Raw genomic sequence first — 21,031 nt, forward strand, 5'->3', positions numbered from 1 at the left:
GACAGTGGCCTAATGCTGACCAGGAAAGGACACTGGAAATAGGGAAATATTCATTTGAAAGAACAAATATACAGGTACTCCTCGACTTACGACCACAATTGAGCTGAAAATTTCTGTTGTTAAGTGAGACATTTGTTAAGGGAGGTTTGCCCCATTGTACGACTTTTCTTGCCACAGTTGTTAAGTGAATCACTGCAATTGATAAGTTAGTAACACCACTGTTAAGTGAATCTGGCTTCCCCATTGACTTTGCTTGTCAAAAGGTTGCAAAAGGAGATCACTTGATCTTGGGACACAGCAACGGTCATAATTATAAACCAATTGCCAAGCATCTGAATTTTGATCACATGATCAAGCGGGTGCTACAAAGGTTGTAACAGCGAAAAATGGTCATAAGTCACTTTTTTCAGTGCTGTTGTAACTTTGAATGGTCACTAAATGAACTGCTGTAAGTCGAGGACTACCTGTATTTAATAATAATAATAATAACAACAGTAACAGAGTTGGAAGGGACCTTGGAGGTCATCCAGTCCAACCCGCTGCTCATGCAGGAGACCTATACTAGGGATTCGAACCGCCGAACTGCCGACCTTTCTGATCGACAAGCTCAGCATCTTAGCCACTGAGCCTCCTAGCCAGGCATGTGGAGAGGTCTTTTAGAAATACTCAAAGAATATTACTTTGTTCTATTGCTTTCAAATGTGTGTCTCTTTGACCCAGCTGTAAGAGCTGATCAAGAACAAAAGCAGTTGTACTATTCCTATTGGAGGGAGAGGTCAGATGAGGGGGTTGTTCAGCAAAATGGCTTCATTCCATTTGGTATCATCTCCATTCTAGCAACGGGTACAAGTTTCTCTATTGTTCAGCCAGAGCTATTGGCATGGCACACATCACCAAAGGATATTTAGAATGTGTCAATGACCAAGGTTGGATGCTCCCCAAAGGACCGATCCTGCTTGCACCTAGCAGCCTCTTCTCAGCATTTCACAGGTAAGTATTTCCATGTAATGGTAGAGGGTGGGTGTCTTAATTTGCGTGAGCACTGTTTTACTGCTTTCTTCAGAGATCATAGAGATGCCTGGTAGTACAAGGATGTGATGTTTGAGTAAGTATCACCTGGAATTCGTTGATTATGATTCCACATAAGGAGAAAGACGAAAGCTGTAAATTAAAATGTTGGTTTGCATCTGGAATTACAACCTACTTTGATAAACAGATGCTGGAAATTAATACTTTATCATTACTTCCTCCTCTTTTTAAATCTGTAAGCATAGATTAGATTAGAAATAGAATAGAATAGAATGGAATAGAATAGAATGGAATAGAATAGAATAGAATAGAATAGAATAGAATAGAATAGAATAGAATAGAATAGAATAGAATAGAATAGAATAGAATAGAATAGAATAGAATAACAGAGTTGGAAGGGACCTTGGAGGTCTTCTAGTCCAACCCCCTGCCCAGGCAGGAAACCCTACATCACTTCAGACAAATGATTGTCCAATCTCCCCAGTGTTGGAGTACCCACAACTTCTGGAGCCAAGTCGTTCCACTGATTAATTGTTCTAACTGTCAGGAAATTTCTCCTTAGTTCTAAGTTGCTTCTCTCCTTGATTAGTTTCCACCCATTGCTTCTTGTCCTGCCCTCAGGTGCTTTGGAGAATAGCTTGACTCCCTTTTCTTTGTGGCAACCCCTGAAATATTGGAACACTGCTATCAAGTCTCCCCTGGTCCTTCTTTTCATCAGATTAGGCATACCCAATTCCAGCAACCGTTCTTCATATGTTTTAGCCTCCAGTCCCCTAATCATCTATGTTGCTCTTCTCTGCACTCTTTCTAGAGTCTCAGCATCTTTTTTACATCATGGCAACCAAAACTGAATGCAGTACTTGATCAAGAAGAGGGAAAAGCAGTTCACCTTTCTAAACTATTTATCCACTTTATAGGGAAGTGATTGAGAAGAAGCCAGAAGTGTTCAAAATTGCCTGTCTGACAGATATCCAAAATTTATTTGGTTCCAATAGCCGACCTTTCCATGCTGCTTTTGGGAACAGACTAACTGTGAGTATCAGCTGAATGAGGAACATGTGTAAAGGGAAGGGAATTTCTTACTTGGGTGATTATGATGATGATGATTTTGACATATATGCTGCTTGTGGTTTCTTCAACAGGATGTCTATGCCTACAAGGAAGTGGCATTGCCAGAATCCCGCATATTCACTGTAAACCCCAAAGGGGAATTGACTCAGGAACTCATAAAAATTACCAAGTCCACGTAAGTCTGCAAATCAGCCCATTCTTTTGCAGTCTGTAAAGCACCTTGAGGTGGTTAAGAACAATTTGCTTAAACAAAACATATAAGTGGCTAATATAGGCAAACACTATGCAGTGAGAGGGTTTCTTTTTTCATCATGTGATTCAGCTGAAACATTCTTTCACCTCTACCAGCATCATTCAATCATATGCAGCACAGACTTAAAAGTTTTCTCCTAATTGTGCTGGATTTGAATGCAATCCTGTTGGATACATTCTAAAAAGTATCCACAGCACTCCATCCAAATCCAACACAATTGGGAGAAAACTTTAATAAAACCTGAACTTATAAAATGTAATCTACATTTAAATTGCATAAATTTTATTTTTGCCCTGGCTATTTCTAAAAAGTAGAAATAGCCAGGGCAAAAATAAAATTTGTGGAATTTAAACATATATTTTTTAAGTTCAGGTTTTATTAAACTTAAACAGAGTACTATTTCCCTATTCTGTTGCATTTGCAGATATAATTTTTTCAACTTTTGAAGGCGCTTTGGATGTAATTTCAAAGGCCACATGTAGCCTGGGCCCTCAAGACTGTGCACCAGCATGTATAGAGGAAATTATGGAAGCATTAATGGCGATATCCGTGCATTATATGGCGAGTGTTCTTTAAAATGATAGCACAACCAAAAAAGCTTATTATAGGTTACCACTATTACTGGAAATCTCTGTAATGGATTTAATGGGAGATCCATAGTTCAGGAGTATGTGCATGTGGTGACATAAGGGTATAATTAAATGCATTTATTAATATTAAAATAATAAATAAATAACATAAGTAAATATAGGTAGCCATCAACCTATGAGAGTAATCAAACCCAACGTTATAGTCATATATAATGCTATAACGTTATAGTCATAGATAATGCTGGTCATCAAATGGGTCACCAAGAGATTGATCTAATTTTATGATGTTTTTTGCAATAGTTATTAAATAAACTGATTATCTGCAATGAGTGTTTACTGTTGTTGTTTTTTTGCCAGAAACAGGAAATAAATACCAATGTCAGGGTTCCAAGTAACACCCCTAATGAAAGAAGACTCCAAGGCTTGAGTTTCTTCAAAGTTCCATTTTATTGAAGATGTCATATTGGCACATCTGGGAAAACCCAAATCTGAAAGCTTCCAGGTTTTCCCCACCCAAATGAAAGTTCAAGTCCCTGCCCAGCACCCACATGTTTATCACATGATCCAATTAGGCACCATCCAAAACTGGAGATGCCTCCCAGTCCCCTCATGGCAGCTGCAGGGCACCGTGGCCTTGACTCTCTGAAAAAAGAATGTTATTTTGACTATATATCACCCATACTCTATACAATCCCCCCTCCCATTTTCCCACAGTAGAAAATATGGCAGGCCTGAAGGCCTAACTGTAAAAGATGGCTTCTTTTACAGGTCTGTCAGCCAGTTTCTGGCAAAAAACGCAAATCACAGTCATGTTTCTGTGAGATAATGCAAACAGCTATAAATGCGAGCCAATTGCCAAGCATCCAAAATGTGATCACTTCAGAAGGGAGCCAGCCATCCTAACTTCAAATCCAGATCATAAGTGCCTGTGGTTTTTTTTTTTTTTTTTTTGAGGGGGGGTGTCCAGCATAACTTTGAACAGTTGCTAAGCCACCAGTTATACCAGGACTCCCTGTATTTGCTCCTTCAATAAAATTCAGGAAAGTTGAGTATGCTGAAACTACAAATGCGCAAGAAACGATGCTTGCTCTTTTTAATTGTCCCTGTCCTCTTTCTTCTAGGTATGAGCGTCTGGGTGAGGTGGTAGAATTTCTCTTTCCACCTATTGGCAAAGATGTGGTTGCTTCCATGGCTTCTCCAGACTTCAGCCAATTCTCTTACTGGAAATCAACCCTGCCTACCGTAGACTTTGAAGACTTCGTCTGATTGTTCAGAATCAACATTGTTTCCCAAAGAATCCTTAACTTTTGGTCCTCCCATGTGATGGATGAGCAGCAAAATAAAGCTTGCTGTTTCTCATCCATTATGCAAGGTGCTTAGCCTTTAGAAAAGACGTACATTTGTAGCAAGGAGCCTTTCATGTGGAAATGTGATCTTTCAACCCAAGATTTAATTTATAAGCTGTATTTTTAAGAAACGTGTATTTGTGATGTCTTTTAAGTGATTGTACTCTAGTCTTGATTCTTAAATTGCAAATAGGCTTCATGATGTTAATAAGGGCTGAAAGTCTCCACGCCTTCCATCCCCCAGTGTTGGGGGTCAACACAACTCAGGGGCTTGAAGATAAGCAGCTTATACAGAACATTTTTCTTCTACTCACCAGTACAGTGCTTTAATACCTACCAAACCACGTTTCACCTAGATATTAGTATTCTAAAAGAAATGATACCCTTTCCATAATGATTCAGTTCTCTACTGCTTTTGTTGATTACAGTATTATCTGAAGTGAGTAGAACATTCTTTAAACATTACTTCTAAGTACTATGACTTTTTTAAAAAAAATATTCTCTATTGCTGCTCTGAACTTGGTTTTACAGAGCCTCTTCTGAATCCTGAACTCTGTCTCTTGAATGTAGCAACAGGCATGAATACTGTGACTTGCTGCAATGGGATATTTTAAATCATGACGATAAAGAAAAATGTAGTCTTTGACCTTATGGTAATTAATGGCCGCCAAATGCTATACTTTATGAACTATGATGATATTTTTTATAATGTCTTTGTTAGATATATAGTCAAAACACCAAATGTTCATTAGCACGGGTAGTTCTGAAAATCAAGATTATATATTCTTTATCACAAGAGCACCAATAATAAAGATGGGAAAAGTGCAATACAATAAGCAAAAATCACTCATTTTGTAATATTTGTCCAGATTCTCTCCCCCCCACCCACCCACCATTTATAGTTTTTGCTGTGAACTTAATGAAAATTGGATTCAGGGGACCAGTTCTTGTTCTACTTCACACATGATTTCCTCCTTCGTTAAATATAGGTGGGGGTACAGTGAACAAAAGTGATATTTCACTTATGTCCTATGAGCCATCTTTTTGCAACACTCTATGAATTTCTTATGGTCTTCATTATACATACCTTGTTTTCTATCAAGAGAAGATGATTTCTTATTATGAAATATATGCTAGATATGTGGGAATTCCAAACCTCAAACTTTGGCATCAGTTTAAAGGATCAGATAGCAGGTGACATAAAGAGTTCTCTTTGTCATCCCTGTTGCTATGTGGTATCCTAAGCAACAATGACTTCCAGTTCTTAATCCCAATACTCTGTAAACATCATTTTAATATCACATGTGATGTGAATAGGAGATACAGTACGTACTTAAGGATCCTGTACATTTGAAAACTTACCAGTAGCTACAGTATCTTATTTGATAACTTAGTCTTTAATATGCTAAATTAGTGTGTAGTAACATTCAGAATCTTATCAGCACTTATTGAATTTGGATTTGAACATTATTGAGTTTATCAATCTGATTTGCACAAATAGGTGTCTAGCATACTAAACCATAATGTGATGTTTGTTTGTTTTTGGTCTTGCATTATATATTAAACGGTTAATATATCATTGGGCTGAACACAGCTCCTGGAGACTATAGGGGCACACCATTTAGGTTTCCCCCCAAAAAAACCAGTTATATAATTGAGATTTTGGGTTTGAAGACTGAAGAGCTAAATAAAAGAATCAACACCAATTGCCATGGTGGATTTATGCAGACTGGAGGACCTAAGATATCATTTTCAAATTTTACATTTATAATTTTACATTGTCCCCAAAACTGAAAGCTGATGTATTCTAGTTTAGAGGGAAAAAAGATCTTCTTTTGAAAGCTTTGTCCAATCTAATCCTTAGTTTAAAAGAATCAAAGGATGGAGGGGCTTTGAATTCCCAGAGGGGGAAAAAAAAAGAGAAGCATTCAAAATACCTGGTCATGGGCTTGCCCATAATGAAGAGATGTTCTTCTGTTTAAATTATAGTGATTGATTCCAAATGTGCACATATGAGAATTTTATACAAACCTAAACTTCCTTTCAGTGGTGTAATTCCCTCTTGGTTTGGTAATGGCGTGAGTGGATTTTCCAAATCGAAACGTTGTTACTACTGTAAAGTACAGACCACATCTGTATCTACACATCTCTTCCATTTTTTTTTACCAATGATCCAGAAAACAACATTGCTGGTCAGTTTTGTTCCATTTTCTCAATATCTTAAATGTCTATATAGTTTTCTGAGAATTTATCTTTAAAAGATGTTAGAGTAATACAATTCTGTAAAACCTTGGTGAGAGTTTCCTCTCTTCCCCTACATCTAATAGAAACAATAGTTCGGATTTAACCATCAACAAATGTACATTGAAAAAAAAACTAGATTAAACAATGTTATCATTATTGTTACACTTATGGCCACAACCTACCAGAAACAACAAATATATTTGAAACCTTCTTTACAATTGACATAATGCCGTTTCTTGAAAACCTCAGCAAAATAATAATAATAATAATAATAGTTTGTAAATTGGCAGTCTGAAAACAGATTAACTACAAGTTTGGAGTCTGGAATTGACAAATGAAAGGTATATTATGTACTGTAATGTACTGTAATACTTACTAGAGGTCACTCCAATAGCATGTGATAAGAATTACCATGTTTTTCCGAAAATAAGACCCTGTCTTATATTTTTTTGAACCCTGAAATAAGCACTTGGCTTTATTGCCATGCACTCAAAAGCACAATTGAGCTTATTATCACGGGATGTCTTATTTTGGGGGAAACAAGGTAATGTAATAATACTTCCAAGAAAAAGGGAAAAGGTTACATAACTGTCAAATTGGCCTATTCATTAATGATAAACCAAATGCAACCTCCACATTAGAACTTTTGTACCTCCAATGCCTGGAAGTAAACAGGATGCAACTATAATTTCATAAGTGCCTCTAATTTTTTTTTCATAGAATGTGGACATTTCAACGCAGAATGCCGAACTATACTTCATGTTCAAAATCCTAGATAACGTAAGCGTAAGTTTAATTGAAACCAGTTACAGTTACGTCTGGTAAATGTATATACAATAAGAGTAATTGCCAGGCCCAAAAATGTTGATTATGAAACCACTAATAACTTCCAACCTCTCCACACCACCACCCCATGAGAATTTGTTACACAAAAGAGAGGAGGAAAAGTGAAACCGGTGCCTTTTTCACAGGGAATGCAGAATGTTCAGAAAAAAGTGGAGTTCAGGACATACCACTCATAACTAATGCCACTAAATTCAAACAAAAGAGAAGAGTGGAGAAGTTGACAGTTCTATTTCAGGGGAGGCCCAGAACATACAGGTCTTGTCGAACTACTGGCCTGTGCCACAAGGCTTGCCAATTTCTCCCTCCCATCTCATCAAGACACTGGGAACTCTTCGGCATCCTAGATGGATTGTCATACTCACACGCCACCTGCTGAATGCATTTTTAAACTTACTTTTAATGTATTATTTGGGTCTCGCGTATGCTCTACAGCAGGGCTATCAAACTCGCGTCCGGATGCGTCACACGCTGGCCATGCCCATACCTGATTTAGCAAAGGGGAAAAAAGTTGCGATACATCATGTGATGGCACCGTGACGACGCATGTTTGACAGCCATGCTCTACAGGGTTGCTGTTGCCTGGAGGAAAGCTATTAGATGCCATATTGGGGCTTCTCAGAGCAAGGAACCAAGGCAACAAACCACACTATGGAATTGCAATCTCACCTTTATCTGAGGAGCCCTCAGAACATAGCAATAGCACTTAGACTTATATACCACTCCATAGTGCTTTTACAGCCCTCTCTAAGTGGTTTACAGAGTCAGCATATTGCCCTGAACAATCTGGGGGTGCTCATTTTACCCACCTCGGAAGGATGGAAGGCGGAGTCAACCTTGAGCCGGTGAGATTTGAACTGCTGAACTGCAGCTAGCAGCCAGCTGAAGTAGCCTGCAGTGCTGCACTCTAACCACTGCACCACTTCAGCTCTTAAGATTGTAACACTGAGATAGTGGATGTCTCCTAGATTTGCATCAGGAGGGCATTGGATGAAGTCCTGAGATCAATACATTAATGCCCTGATCTGCTGCCTGAAGCAGCCATTGAATCTTCCCTGATGATAGGGCCATCCTGTTCTGCTTGCAGAACAACCTTGCAATATAACACTTAATTGCTCTGTTGGGGGACTTGGAATTTGAAGACAAATAACATAAAGGTTTCAAATCTCTTTCTGGGTGGGATAACTTTCAGTACATATGTTTATACTGTCTGACATAATGTGATATATTTTCTCAGTTTAATAAAAGCAACATTTACATAGCTGATTTCAAGTGTTCAAAGCATTTCATGCACATTATCTTTACATCAACCCTGCAAGGTAAAAGAAAGGAAAAGGTGAATGGAATATACCCTGGTTTAGAGCAAAGGTTAAGGTGGAAAGATTCCCCCCCCCCCGAATAAACATAAATTCCTATAGAGAAATACAAGATGCACTAGGATAATTTCTTCATTTTCATTAAGAGTTTCTTAATGATTTTTAATTTTGCTCTGATTTCATTATTCAGAAGGGGCATTAAAATTTGTTTTTGTGCACTGAAATAAAATTACTAATTTGGATTAATTTCTTAGGTACCATTCATCAGTAAGAGTAGATCATTCCCGATTGCCCTCTGCTAAACCAAAAAAGAAAAATGTGACACAATTATCATTTTGTCCAGGGAAGAACAAGAAAAGGAACTGGCAGCCTAACTATGAAGAATGATACAGCTATACTAGGAAAGCATCTCTTGATCATCTTCATTAGCAGTTGACTAGGTTAAAGGTTGCAAATTAGCTAAGGGAAGGGTTAGGAAATGAGCCGAAAAGGAAAAAATACACCCTGCTGCAGTAACTATGTACAGTCTTGCTTACACTTCCATTTCTTCATATAAACACAAGCATAGCATTCCATCCAGAGTTCTCACCTGAGGCACAAATGACCAGGTTCAGATTATATTTTGGACACTTTATGCAAGGATTAGATCACTTCAGAAATCTCTAATGCTGGGAGAGGTGAAAGGAAAGAGAACAACCAACAATAAAGTGGTTAGACTTGATTATAGGAGTGATGGTTGAAAATCTTGAAGGACCAGGTCAGTGACAGCTCATTCTGGAGAATGTTAATTTATGTGTCTGCTAACAGTTGAGGCCAGCTTGATCGCACAAAATCAATCCACCAAACACATAGTTGTATATTGTGGGAAGAAGGTACATGTAGGAACTAGCTCTTTAGGAGTCGCAAGTTGAAGGGCAGCTTTTTGGATCCAAAGGAGGAAGGGCCCTTCAGGTACCTAGTGTGGGCTGTATGTGTGTCATCAGTTCTTTAAAATAGTCACAGTCACAGGTACTATTAGAAAACCCATGCTGGATCCAGAACACTTTCCTACTCTGAACCCATTGACTTGTAACTATCACATGGGAGCCAATCTAATTTGACTTAATTACTGCATGGCAAGCCCTTCATATGAAACATTTTCTCTAGCCACTATGTAATGTTATGCGAATTGCCCAGTAATTTCATGTAGTCTTCATGTGGGAGCAAAAATGTAAAAATGGGTCCAATCATAGGAGAAAAGCATAGAAGAGAATTTCAGCTGCAGAACAGAATGTTCTTATTGAGGTTTGTCTACAGCTGAGGACTTCTGACATTCTCTTGAGCATCTAGTGGTAGTCACACATAGCAATGGATTAATACATTAAGTTTGACTTTACTTATTTCTCAGTTTTAAATTTAGTTTAACACAATTCTGCTTCAATTTGGGTCAAAACAAATTCCTTTTAAAATTAAATATATTTTTATCCATATTGCTTACAATTTTTATATGACATTATGCATTATAACTTAAAATATATTTGTGTGATACTTTCAATTAATGTATGTATTTTTATGCATGTTTCCCACGCATGCATACACACACAAAAGTGTTCTGCATTGCTGAACGGGGAATAATATGAATTTTGAAGAATATTTGCTTCTACTTGTAGATTGATTTGAAATGAAGTAAATGTGAACTAAATTAAATTGGATTGTTACATGCCATTGCTGTTACATTATCTTAAGAGCAATTCCTTTGAAAGGAATCATTCTTGAAGGCTATCATTCTCAAAAATAAATAAGTGAGAATAAATAGAAGAGGAACTGGTTGTTCAAGAGTGCCCAAGAAGAAATCAGATTAAAATACAATGGGTACAATAGTAATTATCTTGTGCAACTGAACTTCTTCCATTTTTATACAAAAATAGGAAGCAACAGTATAGTAATGCTACAACACTATATTATGTATGCTTTCTTTTCTTCTGTTCCTAGAATTGCAACAAACTACCTATTGGATCTAATTCAGTGACCTTATCATCCTTTATGCAAAGTCAGATTGCACAGTTATTGAGAATATCAGCTTGAAAAATTCAGTTTGATTATTGTAGGACAATGCAAAAGGGAAAGTATGTTCTGTACAAGGGCATTCTTTTATCTTTTACAACTCTTATCATGCCGTTGACCTACATGAATACCCTATAAGTTTGTATCAGTTGATGCTATCATGTAGAATTCAAGCCCATATTTTGGAGATTTTTTTGAGGGGGGGGATTTATATAAAATGGGTGGAGGAAGTCTTATCTTAAATCAGAGCCTTCACATGACTCTAGGTATTGAACTATGGCCTCTGAAAAGAGTTTCTCTTCCAGTAGATGAATAAATCTGGCAGATACTGGGTTTCTTTGTTTCAGTCCTTAAGTATTAGATTTTGATTTATTCCCAAAGCAAAGAAACCATTCTATAAAAAAAGATCTGTCTCCAGTTTCCTCTTGAACTGAACTATGTATTGGAAATGTAACCTAAATACCGTATGACCTGAAATATGGGAAGGCATTTTGCTACTTAAGTATAGTTGTTAAATATCTGTAGAAAGAACAGTTAACGACAAACATACTTAAAATGTAGTTTTTAAAAAAACATACCGAAGAAATCAGGGAAAGGACTATAGCAGCTTTTAAAGTTTAGTGACCTTCTCCCTCTTGAAAACCAAAATAAAACAAAAATCCTGGTACCATCTCTTTGGAGTCTGTATGATATAAGTTAGGTATACTTTGGACCCAATATAAACTAATGTTGGTTATTTGTCAGCTTGCCTTCTAGGAGACCAACATCTTCAGAGAGTTCTGTAACTTTTGCTTGGCAATCCAACAAGTTATTCTTGAGCACAGTTATTTCCTCAGAGTGTGTAGCTAAAGTTTTGTTAATATGATTCATGTAACCCCACATACTTCCTGCATTGTTCTCCAGTTCATTTCTGATGTGTTCCAGGCTTCCTGTCACAGCACCCAGTTTGCCACACGTATCTTCTATTTGGGCCACACGGTCATCGAATTGGAGCACTTCTTTCTGCAGGCCGAGAGCCAAACTTTTGCAGTTGCTCAAGTCATTGATGATCCTGGATCTCAGCCTTTCAAGGTCTCCCTTTAGGTTCAAGACACGCTTGTTACTGAAGAAAAGCTGGGAATCTTGATTACTGATCATTTCTTGAAGTGAATGGACCTCATCTTCTATCTTGCGCTCATGATCATCCAAGGATGAGTTAACATGCAGTACTGAGTCAGAGTACTGGGAAACAGAATCCTTCAGCCCAGTGAGAGATTTAGTCATGGTGTTCAAATTGATCTTTAATAATGTGATCTCACCTTGCAAGGTTCCAGCTGTTTCTTCCTCAATCCGTCTCTGCATCTCCAAGATAGTAATATTGAGTTTTTGCAGCAGATCTGAGTTGCTGTCCATCCTTAACAGTAAATCTTGATTCTTGTTTTGGCAGTCTTCTATTTCTGTACGGAAGATTTCTACATCTTTGGATTTGGAAGTGCAACCCAACAAGCAAGTGCTCTCCAAGTTAGTCAGTTGGCTCTGTAGTACTTCCATCTTCTCATCGGTTTCCCTTGTTATGGTAGCAAGCTCTCCTTCCAAGAATGGCATTACAGCTCCATCTAGTCCCACTGCAGAACTGACATTATTCACATCTCCTACAATAGTTATGAGTCTTTCCTCCAAGGTTCTCATTTTGTTTTCAAAAAGAGCTTTTGTGCCATCTAGCTCTGATCCCATCAAACCTCTCATGCTGTCTTCTACATTAGAACAACAACTTCCTATTTCCCTCTCTGTAAAATTCAGCCTAGCCTCAAGTTCCACAAAGCGTCCTTCAAAGAGGATCCCCAAAGTGTTGGGGGACAATTCATTATCTACCCTAGAATGCAGATTCTTCTGAGACTCTAAAATACTATGTAGGCCTTTTTCCAAAATATCCATCCGTTCGGTGAGATAGTTCAAGTTGTTACAGCAGTTTTCTACAACTGTCAGTCCTTGGATCTGTGTTTCCAGTTGAGAAATGTCTTTCTTGATCTCTAGTTCTTTGCCATCCAAGATCTGTTGAAGTCGGAGGTTGGCTGCTTTCTCTTCCTCACACTGCTGTTTTACTTCCTTGATCTGGTAATCACATGTACTTTGAATATTTATCAATTTTTTCTCAAAGCCATCCAAAAGCTCCACTCTCAGGTTGCTAAGCCTGTTGTCTATATATTCTTCTAACATATCGATTGAGGTGAGTGGTGAAGGCCGAGCTGATTCCATTAAGTGTTTGATTTGCCCATCATGATCTAGCACCATGCCATGCACTTCTTCAAGTAGGTTAGTCTTGATTTTCAGTGAATCACTCATCTCAGTCACTTTGCCTAGAATCTCACCCACAGGTGGATAGGGGGAGAGCTCAGCTTTGTCTGCAGCATCCACAATTCCATCAGGAATGATTCCGAATCCCATGGTTGAATCAGGAACAGTTGGACTATTCATGAGGGATCCAATCATTTTACTAGTATCTTCCTGGATGGCAAGTCGCAGGTGATCCCCCAAGCCACTCACCATATTGTATAAGGTATCATAAGACTGTGAGAGACGTCTGACCTCCTCTTCCAAGTGGTCCAGTCTGTCTCCAAACACATTAGGCATTTTTCGACCTAGGAACAAGATATAAACAGAAATGATGTGATTATTACCCTTTTGTAGGTACACTTAGATAGTAATTTTCTGGATTCTGGCCATGCTATCCATCAGGGGACCAAAAGCCCCTGCAAATTATGTCTTCTCAAGCAAAGAATTAAGCCTGTGTGTGTAATGGTATATGGCCATGATGGCGAACCTATGGCATGCGTGCCAGAGGTGGCACTCAGCACCCTCTCTGTGGGCACGCGAGCCGTCACCCCAGTTCAGCTCTGCTGCACATAGACGCATGCCTCCCGCCAGCCAGCTGGTCTTCGGGTCTCTGCTGTGCATGCGCAGGGGGCGGGACATATGCAGGGGCAGTGTGCATATGCTCTGGGCACATGCGGGGGGGCACATGTGGATGGGGGGCATGTGCATCGCATTTGGGGGGTTTGGGTGCAAGCTTTGGGCACTCGGTCCAGAAAAGGTTAGCCATCACTGGTATATGGGAATGACCTTGTAGAAGAACCACAAATTAGACAAAGTGTTAAACAAGCGGCAGCAGTCTGCAGAAGAACTGGAGGTATGCCAAACAACTGAGAAGGGACCCTCCCTAGCTTTTAGGACCATAAAGATGGGAGAGGCGAGATGTACTTTGAGACATGCAAGATTCTGTTAATGTAACCTTATAATTTTAGAGCTAGTATTTCTGAGTGTGCTTCTTGCCTGGACTACCTCACAAGGCTGAAGTGGGAAAGGATTTAGATTCTATAACACACAAACCCCCAAAACTTTAACTGTTGACCTCACCCCATTCCTAAGAGGTCTGAAAGAGGCATTCATAAGTGCACCAACATGCCTACCATCCCTGTCCTGCTGTCCCTATTTATTCATATCCTTATCCTAAATTCATAATCATGTTTATACTTATCTCTGTTATCTTATACGTATTTGACAAACTAAAATAAATAAAAAATAAAAAAATAAACATGCGAGTGTATGATGTGTTTCATTCAGAGGCTGGGCAATAAAAACTGTAAGCCTGGGCTTGTTTTTGCAGGTCCAACATATCTGGATAAAAAAAAAGAACAAGAAGCACTGGCAAGATCATAAAGACCTTCTTTATGATCTTTGGTGTGACAAACTCAGATCTGGATCCTCACCATAATTATTCTTTTTTGGTATAGGAAATGAGTCCACAGGGATTTTGGGATGAGGCGGAGCTCTGGGACCTGGAAACATCTTCTGAGTTGGAGGCATCTTGGGGCTGGGATGTTGGGATGGAAGTCCTGCTTGATTAGTGGGATTATCATGATGGCATCTTTCTCCCACGAGACCTGGGCAGCATTTCCATGCTATTTCAGTGACTGTCTTGTATCCAATCTTGTACCTGGGTCTGAAGAATGTGCGATACCTAATAGCCAGGAATAAAGAAAGGTAGAGAAAAATTGAGAGTTAAAAATGTGGATATCAATATCTGTAACACAAGGGTGATAGACTATGGAATCAAATACAATTTTACAATTAGCCTCGTGGTGCAACCAGAACAATCTGGAACTGAACACACTCAAAACCGTAGAAATGGTGGTGGAATTTAGGAGAAACCCTCCCATACTACTACCTCTTACAATACTAGAGAACACAGTATCAACAGTAGAGACCTTCAAATTTCTAGGTTCTACCATATCTCAAGATCTAAAATGGACACCTAACATCAAAAACGTCATCAAAAAAGTACAGTAAAGAATGTTCTTTCTGCGCCAACTCAGAAAGCTGTCCAAAGAGCTGTTGATCCAATTCTACAGAGGAATTATTGAGTCTGTCATCTGCACCTCTATAACTGTCTGGTTTGGTTCCGCAACCCAACACAGACTGTATGACTATAACCTTGTTGCTGGTATCCTTAAGATTTATATTGACTGTTTCCTAATATGATTTGATTGCTTATTTGTTCCCTATGACTATCATTAAGTGTTGTACCTTATGATTCTTGACGAATGTATCTTTTCTTTTATGTACTCCGAGAGCGTATGCACCAAGACAAATTCCTTGTTTGTCCAATCACACTTGGCCAATAAAGAATTCTGTTCTGTTCTGTTCTACTCTATTCTATTTTAGATTAAATTAAGATTATATGAACTGTTAGCCTTCCAAGGAGGATTGGCAATGAATTCACATACTGAACATTTGCATAGTGTTTAGAATAGTTTTAAAGTACATAGTTATGTCTTGGAACACTTTGACAAACTTCTGACTGGAAACAAATGAAATGCTTCTTATCCAAGAAGCTTCTTCAGTTCTCTTGGATGTTTGCTTCTTGGATGAGAAGCAAAATGTTTTCAAAGGGAAAAAAACCAAGAAAGTCCAGTTACCTTTTAGAAAAGCACCTTTGGGACAACCACGATCATCTGGATGATTGAGACTCTCCATACACCAGGTAGGTAAATCAATATGAATATATATACATTTTTACTATAACTTCAAAATGTATTTTAACACTAGAGGGCAGCAACTTCCATACATAGAGTGTGCAACCTTGGTCTGCTTGGGTTGTAATATAGGACCTCAAATCACTGTATCAGGATTGTTAAACTATCCGTAGCCCATATTATGCCAGAATTTGAAAATAAAAAACAGTATTTAAATGATCAGATGTTCAGATAGTGGATAGGGGCTATTTATGTCTTTGCCCAGTGCAGAAATCCAAATTAAAGGTAAAGGTAAAAGTTCCCCTCGCACATATGTGCTAGTCGTTTCTGACTCTAGGGGGAGGTGCTCATCTCTGTTTCAAAGCTAAAGAGCCATCCCTGTTGAAAGACGCCTTCGTGGTCATGTGGCTGGCATGACTCAACGCCAAAGGCGCACGGAATGCTGTTACCTTCCCACCAAAGGTGGTCCCTATTTTTCTTCTTGCATTTTTACGTGCTTTCGAACTGATAGGTTGGGAGAAGCTGGGACAAGTAACGGGAGCTCATCCCATTACGCGGCACTAGGGATTCGAACTGCTGGACTGCCAACCTTTCGATCAAGCTCCGCGTCTTAGCCACTGAGTCACCGAAAGCACCCTAATTGGTGGTTAGCCAGCCTTTACTTGAGCACAGCAGGTAAAGAAGAGCCCACCATCTTTCTGGATAATTGATTCAGTGTTTGAACTGCTTGTACTTTTGGAGTTTTTCCCTAAACTTCAAACAGAACAAATGAATTATGAAATGAACTTTATGTGGAAGTTATCCATGTTCCATATTGCCTAATGAGTACAATGTTTAATCAGATTGCACAGATAAACACTTCCAAATCACCTGACGTGACTTGAGCCAGCATCATATTTTCCTCTAGAGGCAGCTTGTGCATTCTGGTGCCAGCCATTGAGTGAAAGATCCCTGAGTATAACAATCCATAACAATTTCACTCAGAAATTCTGATGTGGCTGGTGAGACTTGTAACAGAAACACTTAGTAAAATTGCTACACCAGTGAGTTAGATGAATGTATAAATGGATCCTTGGAGATGCTCAAATCTTTACATTCATCCATTATAATCCATAGAATGACATTGATTCTTGAAATCCTTCCCACCGGTTGTTACAATACCGTGTGTTGAGACCAATTATAGAAAGTTCTGGTGAGGTATAGAGGTATGCATGCTGGTTACACATCAGAGAGAAAGTCACAAGGCTTTGGAGTTATGCGATTGTGTGAGCAGATGCCGTAATTCTCAATGCACAGCCTGATTATGCCATACTGTACCGCTTATTGTCACATATACATACTTCATGCTATTAAGCTAATGTTCTACATATCTGCCAGGCTAAAGATAATCCTCAAGCAAATGCTATGGATTAGTTTTAGATGTAGCCCTGATCTGAGGCCTAGCCTGTCATTCTGTTCTGTAAATGAAAGCCTCCTGTTGTTTTACGAAATAGCTAAGAGCGTCATGGGTTGACTCCCGCTATTATATCTCATTGTCAGTTCTGTCATAAGACTCATTGGGCAGGCATCATCTCTAATCGATGGGCTGTGTTAACACTAAATATAATGAGGTTCCTGTACGCATGTACCTCTGCTGAACAAATGTTTTTGGCAATTCCCCTGTTATTTTCTGGCATGGAGGATACTGGAAAAATCCTCAGCTTCTGGCAGCCTCTGCTTGGGATTCTGCCCTAAGTCTGTTGAACTTGCCATAAGCTTCTGTTTGCCTTCTATTTTGTTGAATGATAGGTGGAAGATCTAAGAAAGTAAGGCCTTGGGGAGATTTGCTCCCCAAAGGAATCTCTAGGTTGCTGTGATGAACAACTCTGGTGCGTGTGGCACACACACACACACAAACATACACCACAAAATAGCTTAGATGGGTTGGAGATGGGTTAGAAAAAGCTGCTGTCTTGAACCACTGCCAACTGCTTGCCTGGCACACAAACCATCACTCTGGCTCCCCACAGACATCTGAGCCATTGCCTGACTTTTTGTTTTGGCCAAAGGTCAGAGTTGTAAAAAGAGCAAATCATTTCACAGACCAAAGGAGGAAAACAGCTGGCATCAGATCATCTCTTCTAACAGGCTATGCTGCCCTTACTGCTATTTCCAGTTAGAAGCTTCTTTTCAGGGAAATATATATATCTCTTCTCAAAGTACAAAACACCTCCACTTCACATGTCAATAACAGGAAGTATTTATGGCAGCTGCATAAATAGTTATCCGTGGCCCCCATGTTGGGGAAAAAAAGCTCCATCTACTACTTAGTTTCCCAAGCTAGATAGAAATTGTGGTGGGATTGCTTTAGCTCAGAAAACATTCCCTTTTTCTAGCCTTATTCTTAGTCTTAAAAGATAAGACTGCTACTTCCTCATGAAACCATCAGATTATTACTTTTTTTTTTTTTTAATTTGATTTATATGCCACCCTTCTCCGGAGACTCAGGGCGGCTTACAATGCGTTAAGCAATAGCCTTCATACTTTTGTATATTTATACAAAGTCAGCTTATTGCCCCCACAATCTGGGTCCTCATTTTACCTACCTTAGAAAGGATGGAAGGCTGAGTCAACCTTGAGCCTGGTGAGATTTGAACTTACAGTAATTGCAGGCAGCTGGTGTTAATAACACTACTTGAGAAGGTAACGCTACTCAATCAAAAGTATCAGCGGTAGCCAGCCACAATGTCTACATTCAACCAATGGCAGAATCAGGGGTGTCTTTGGAGGGGCTCAAAAATGTCGAGATGGCACCTGTGATCTCATGATTGAGGCTTGATCCCCTTAAACCAGGGGTCCTCAAACTCCAGCCTGGGGGATGGATATGGCCTGCCAAAGCCAGTAATCTGGCCCGCACAGGGCCATGAGGCTGCCCCACCCACATCACTCCGCCTACCCACTGACTCCCACCCGCCTTCTGGAGGCCAGGGAGGCCAAAAACAGGACACGCGAAGGCCTCCGGAGGCTAAAAATGGGCCCATTTTTTGCCTCCCCGGCCTCCAGACACACACACACACACACACACACACACACACACACACAAAAGTCCCTCATACACACCCCAAGGCAGCCACATCTCTTCACTATCCTGCTTTCCACCCTCAGGAGCATAACAAATTAAAGTTTAATTTGTCTGTATTGTTTGGACTGCTAAATTGGCCACACCCATCCAGTCACATGACCACCTAGCCACGCCCACCCAGCTAGTCTGGCCCCCGAACAGTCTGAGGGACCATGAATTGGCCCCCTGTTTAAAAAGTTTGAGGACCCCTGCCTTAAACCCTGAGAGACTGCTGAGCATAGCCTCATTTAGCCTAGCTTTCTACCCTACCTGGAAGAGGATAATCCTTGATTTGAAGGGATTTCCTGATGAAATTTAAGATTTATTTATTTATTTCGAGTTAAAATCCAAACTCATTTATTAGTTATTGTTGTTCTTGTTGTTTCCTTAACAACTTTATCGGGTGATGCTGAACCAGTCACTCTCTCTGAGTCCAACCCACTTCAGAAGATGGTTGTTATGGAGAACATGGAAGGAGGAAAGAGGATTATGCACATTGTGTTTGTTGCCTTGAGTTACTCACAAAGTAATAAAGGCAGGATGAAAATCTAATTATTAAAATCTATAATAAACAAATAAAGATAAATTATATTGGTCACACAGTCAGCCAAATGTTTAGAGTGGATTTGACATCTTTGTCCACCTATTGAATCCTTCCCAAGAACTTGGGGTAGGCAGATGTTATTTAATGGGGTTAAATGTACATTTGCAGGATGTATTATGTTGTTTTTTTTCTATTTGATTTATATGCCGCCCTTCTCCGGAGACTTAGGGCGGCTTACAATGCATTAAGCAATATGTTCTAGGTAGAGCTGACTTTTGCAATTGAGTGATGCTGATTTTGTCAGTGCTGATGGTGTTCAAGTTGAGCTCCAGATGTTTTGGGATTGCACACAAAGTGCCTATTACTGTTGGTATTGCCTTTGCTTTCTTTTGCCATAGGTGTTCTACTTCTATTTGAAGGTCTTTGTGCTTCATGATTTTTTGCCCAGTTCTTTCTCTTCTATTCTGCTGTCTCCATATACCACAACATCTGTTATCCAGACGACCTCCTCCTCCTCCTCCAAACTCAAGGATGTCCTCCCTATTATGTTCTCTCAAAGAACACCCCTGTGGGGTGGATTGGGCTGAGAGAATGATTAGCCAGCTTTCATTCCTAAAGGAGGTCCTGAACTCACTGTATCCTGGTTTCTAGGCCAGTACCCTCACCCCTACACAAAACTAATTTTCAGTAATAAACGTGAGATGGAAATTGGCTGATCTGGTTAACAGCACTGTTGTTTTATTATTATTCTAATTGTCTAAAATGAACATCACAGTGTAATCAGCTTGGTGCTGACACCAATGATTCAGGCAAGGACTTAAGAATTATGGGGGTACTGCGATAATATGTGTGGCTTTTCCAAATAGAACTTTTGCAAAATGAGTGGTATGACATTCAGTACTTATAATAATTTCTAAATATTTGATGAACCAAAATAGTCAGTTATAATTGGTATGATGAGCATAATCTTTCAACCCAAATTGCAAATCACATTTTGTATTATTGCTGTTATTGTTATTATTTATATACTGTACCTTTATCAAGATGCAGAAACAGAAAATCCACTATAGATACAAAATGTTGTCCAATAATATTATTTGAGAATCATATAGTAATAATATTTCATACTAAAACACATCAAACACGTATCTACCTACAGGAGTACCCTATGATAGTGTCCATACAACTATAATTTACATGCATATAATAATTTGTTTCTATATACTAGGACAGACTCACCAGTTGGATTCAGTCATATTTAAAACTATGATTCATGGCATATTTACTTGGAATAAATCTTTTATATCTTTCTTCCAAAGAACCTTTTCAAGAGCCAAGCAAATATACTGAGGAAGTCATTAGTGAGGCTGCTGACAATAGTAAAATGTGCAAAGTTGGGTCAGATCTCATCAAGTGGTCACAAAATTCTAGTTGAAATTGGAATCTAGTTATTTTTCTAAGAACACTGCCAGAAATAAATGCAGTCATCAAAATTTGGGACATGCACTGCCTAGATATGTTAAAGGTAGAATGATTTATAATAAAGCTGTGATCAAGCCAGAGGTTACCTGGATTATACGTCATCAAAAAAGCACAACAAAGAATGTTCTTTCTATGCCAACTCAGAAAGCTCAAACTGC

The 21,031-nt window shown here is 39.1% G+C and overlaps 2 protein-coding genes across 2 annotated transcripts in view; one reads left to right on the plus strand and one right to left on the minus strand.

Annotated features, from left to right (window-relative positions):
* Positions 1 to 4,661, plus strand: part of LPIN3 (lipin 3) — a 64,280-nt gene extending 59,619 nt beyond the window's left edge. The window contains exons 17-20 of the mRNA XM_070939980.1: positions 838 to 990; positions 1,947 to 2,061; positions 2,172 to 2,275; positions 4,065 to 4,661. Of these exons, the coding sequence (XP_070796081.1) occupies positions 838 to 990; positions 1,947 to 2,061; positions 2,172 to 2,275; positions 4,065 to 4,209 (517 nt within the window). The 3' untranslated portion in view covers positions 4,210 to 4,661. The remainder of the gene's footprint in view (positions 1 to 837; positions 991 to 1,946; positions 2,062 to 2,171; positions 2,276 to 4,064) is intronic.
* Positions 4,662 to 11,458: 6,797 nt separating this feature from the next.
* The window catches only part of EMILIN3 (elastin microfibril interfacer 3), a 42,065-nt gene continuing 32,492 nt past the window's right edge, over positions 11,459 to 21,031 (minus strand). Inside the window, exons 3-4 of the mRNA XM_070939982.1 lie at positions 14,482 to 14,732; positions 11,459 to 13,353 (exon numbers count right to left, since the gene is read on the minus strand). Coding sequence (XP_070796083.1) covers positions 11,459 to 13,353; positions 14,482 to 14,732 — 2,146 coding nt within the window. The remainder of the gene's footprint in view (positions 13,354 to 14,481; positions 14,733 to 21,031) is intronic.

Source organism: Pituophis catenifer, unplaced genomic scaffold (genome assembly GCF_029215685.1).
Source record: "Pituophis catenifer annectens isolate HBS135680 unplaced genomic scaffold, rPitCat1.0.hap2 SCAF_3, whole genome shotgun sequence".
NCBI lineage: Eukaryota > Metazoa > Chordata > Lepidosauria > Squamata > Colubridae > Pituophis > Pituophis catenifer.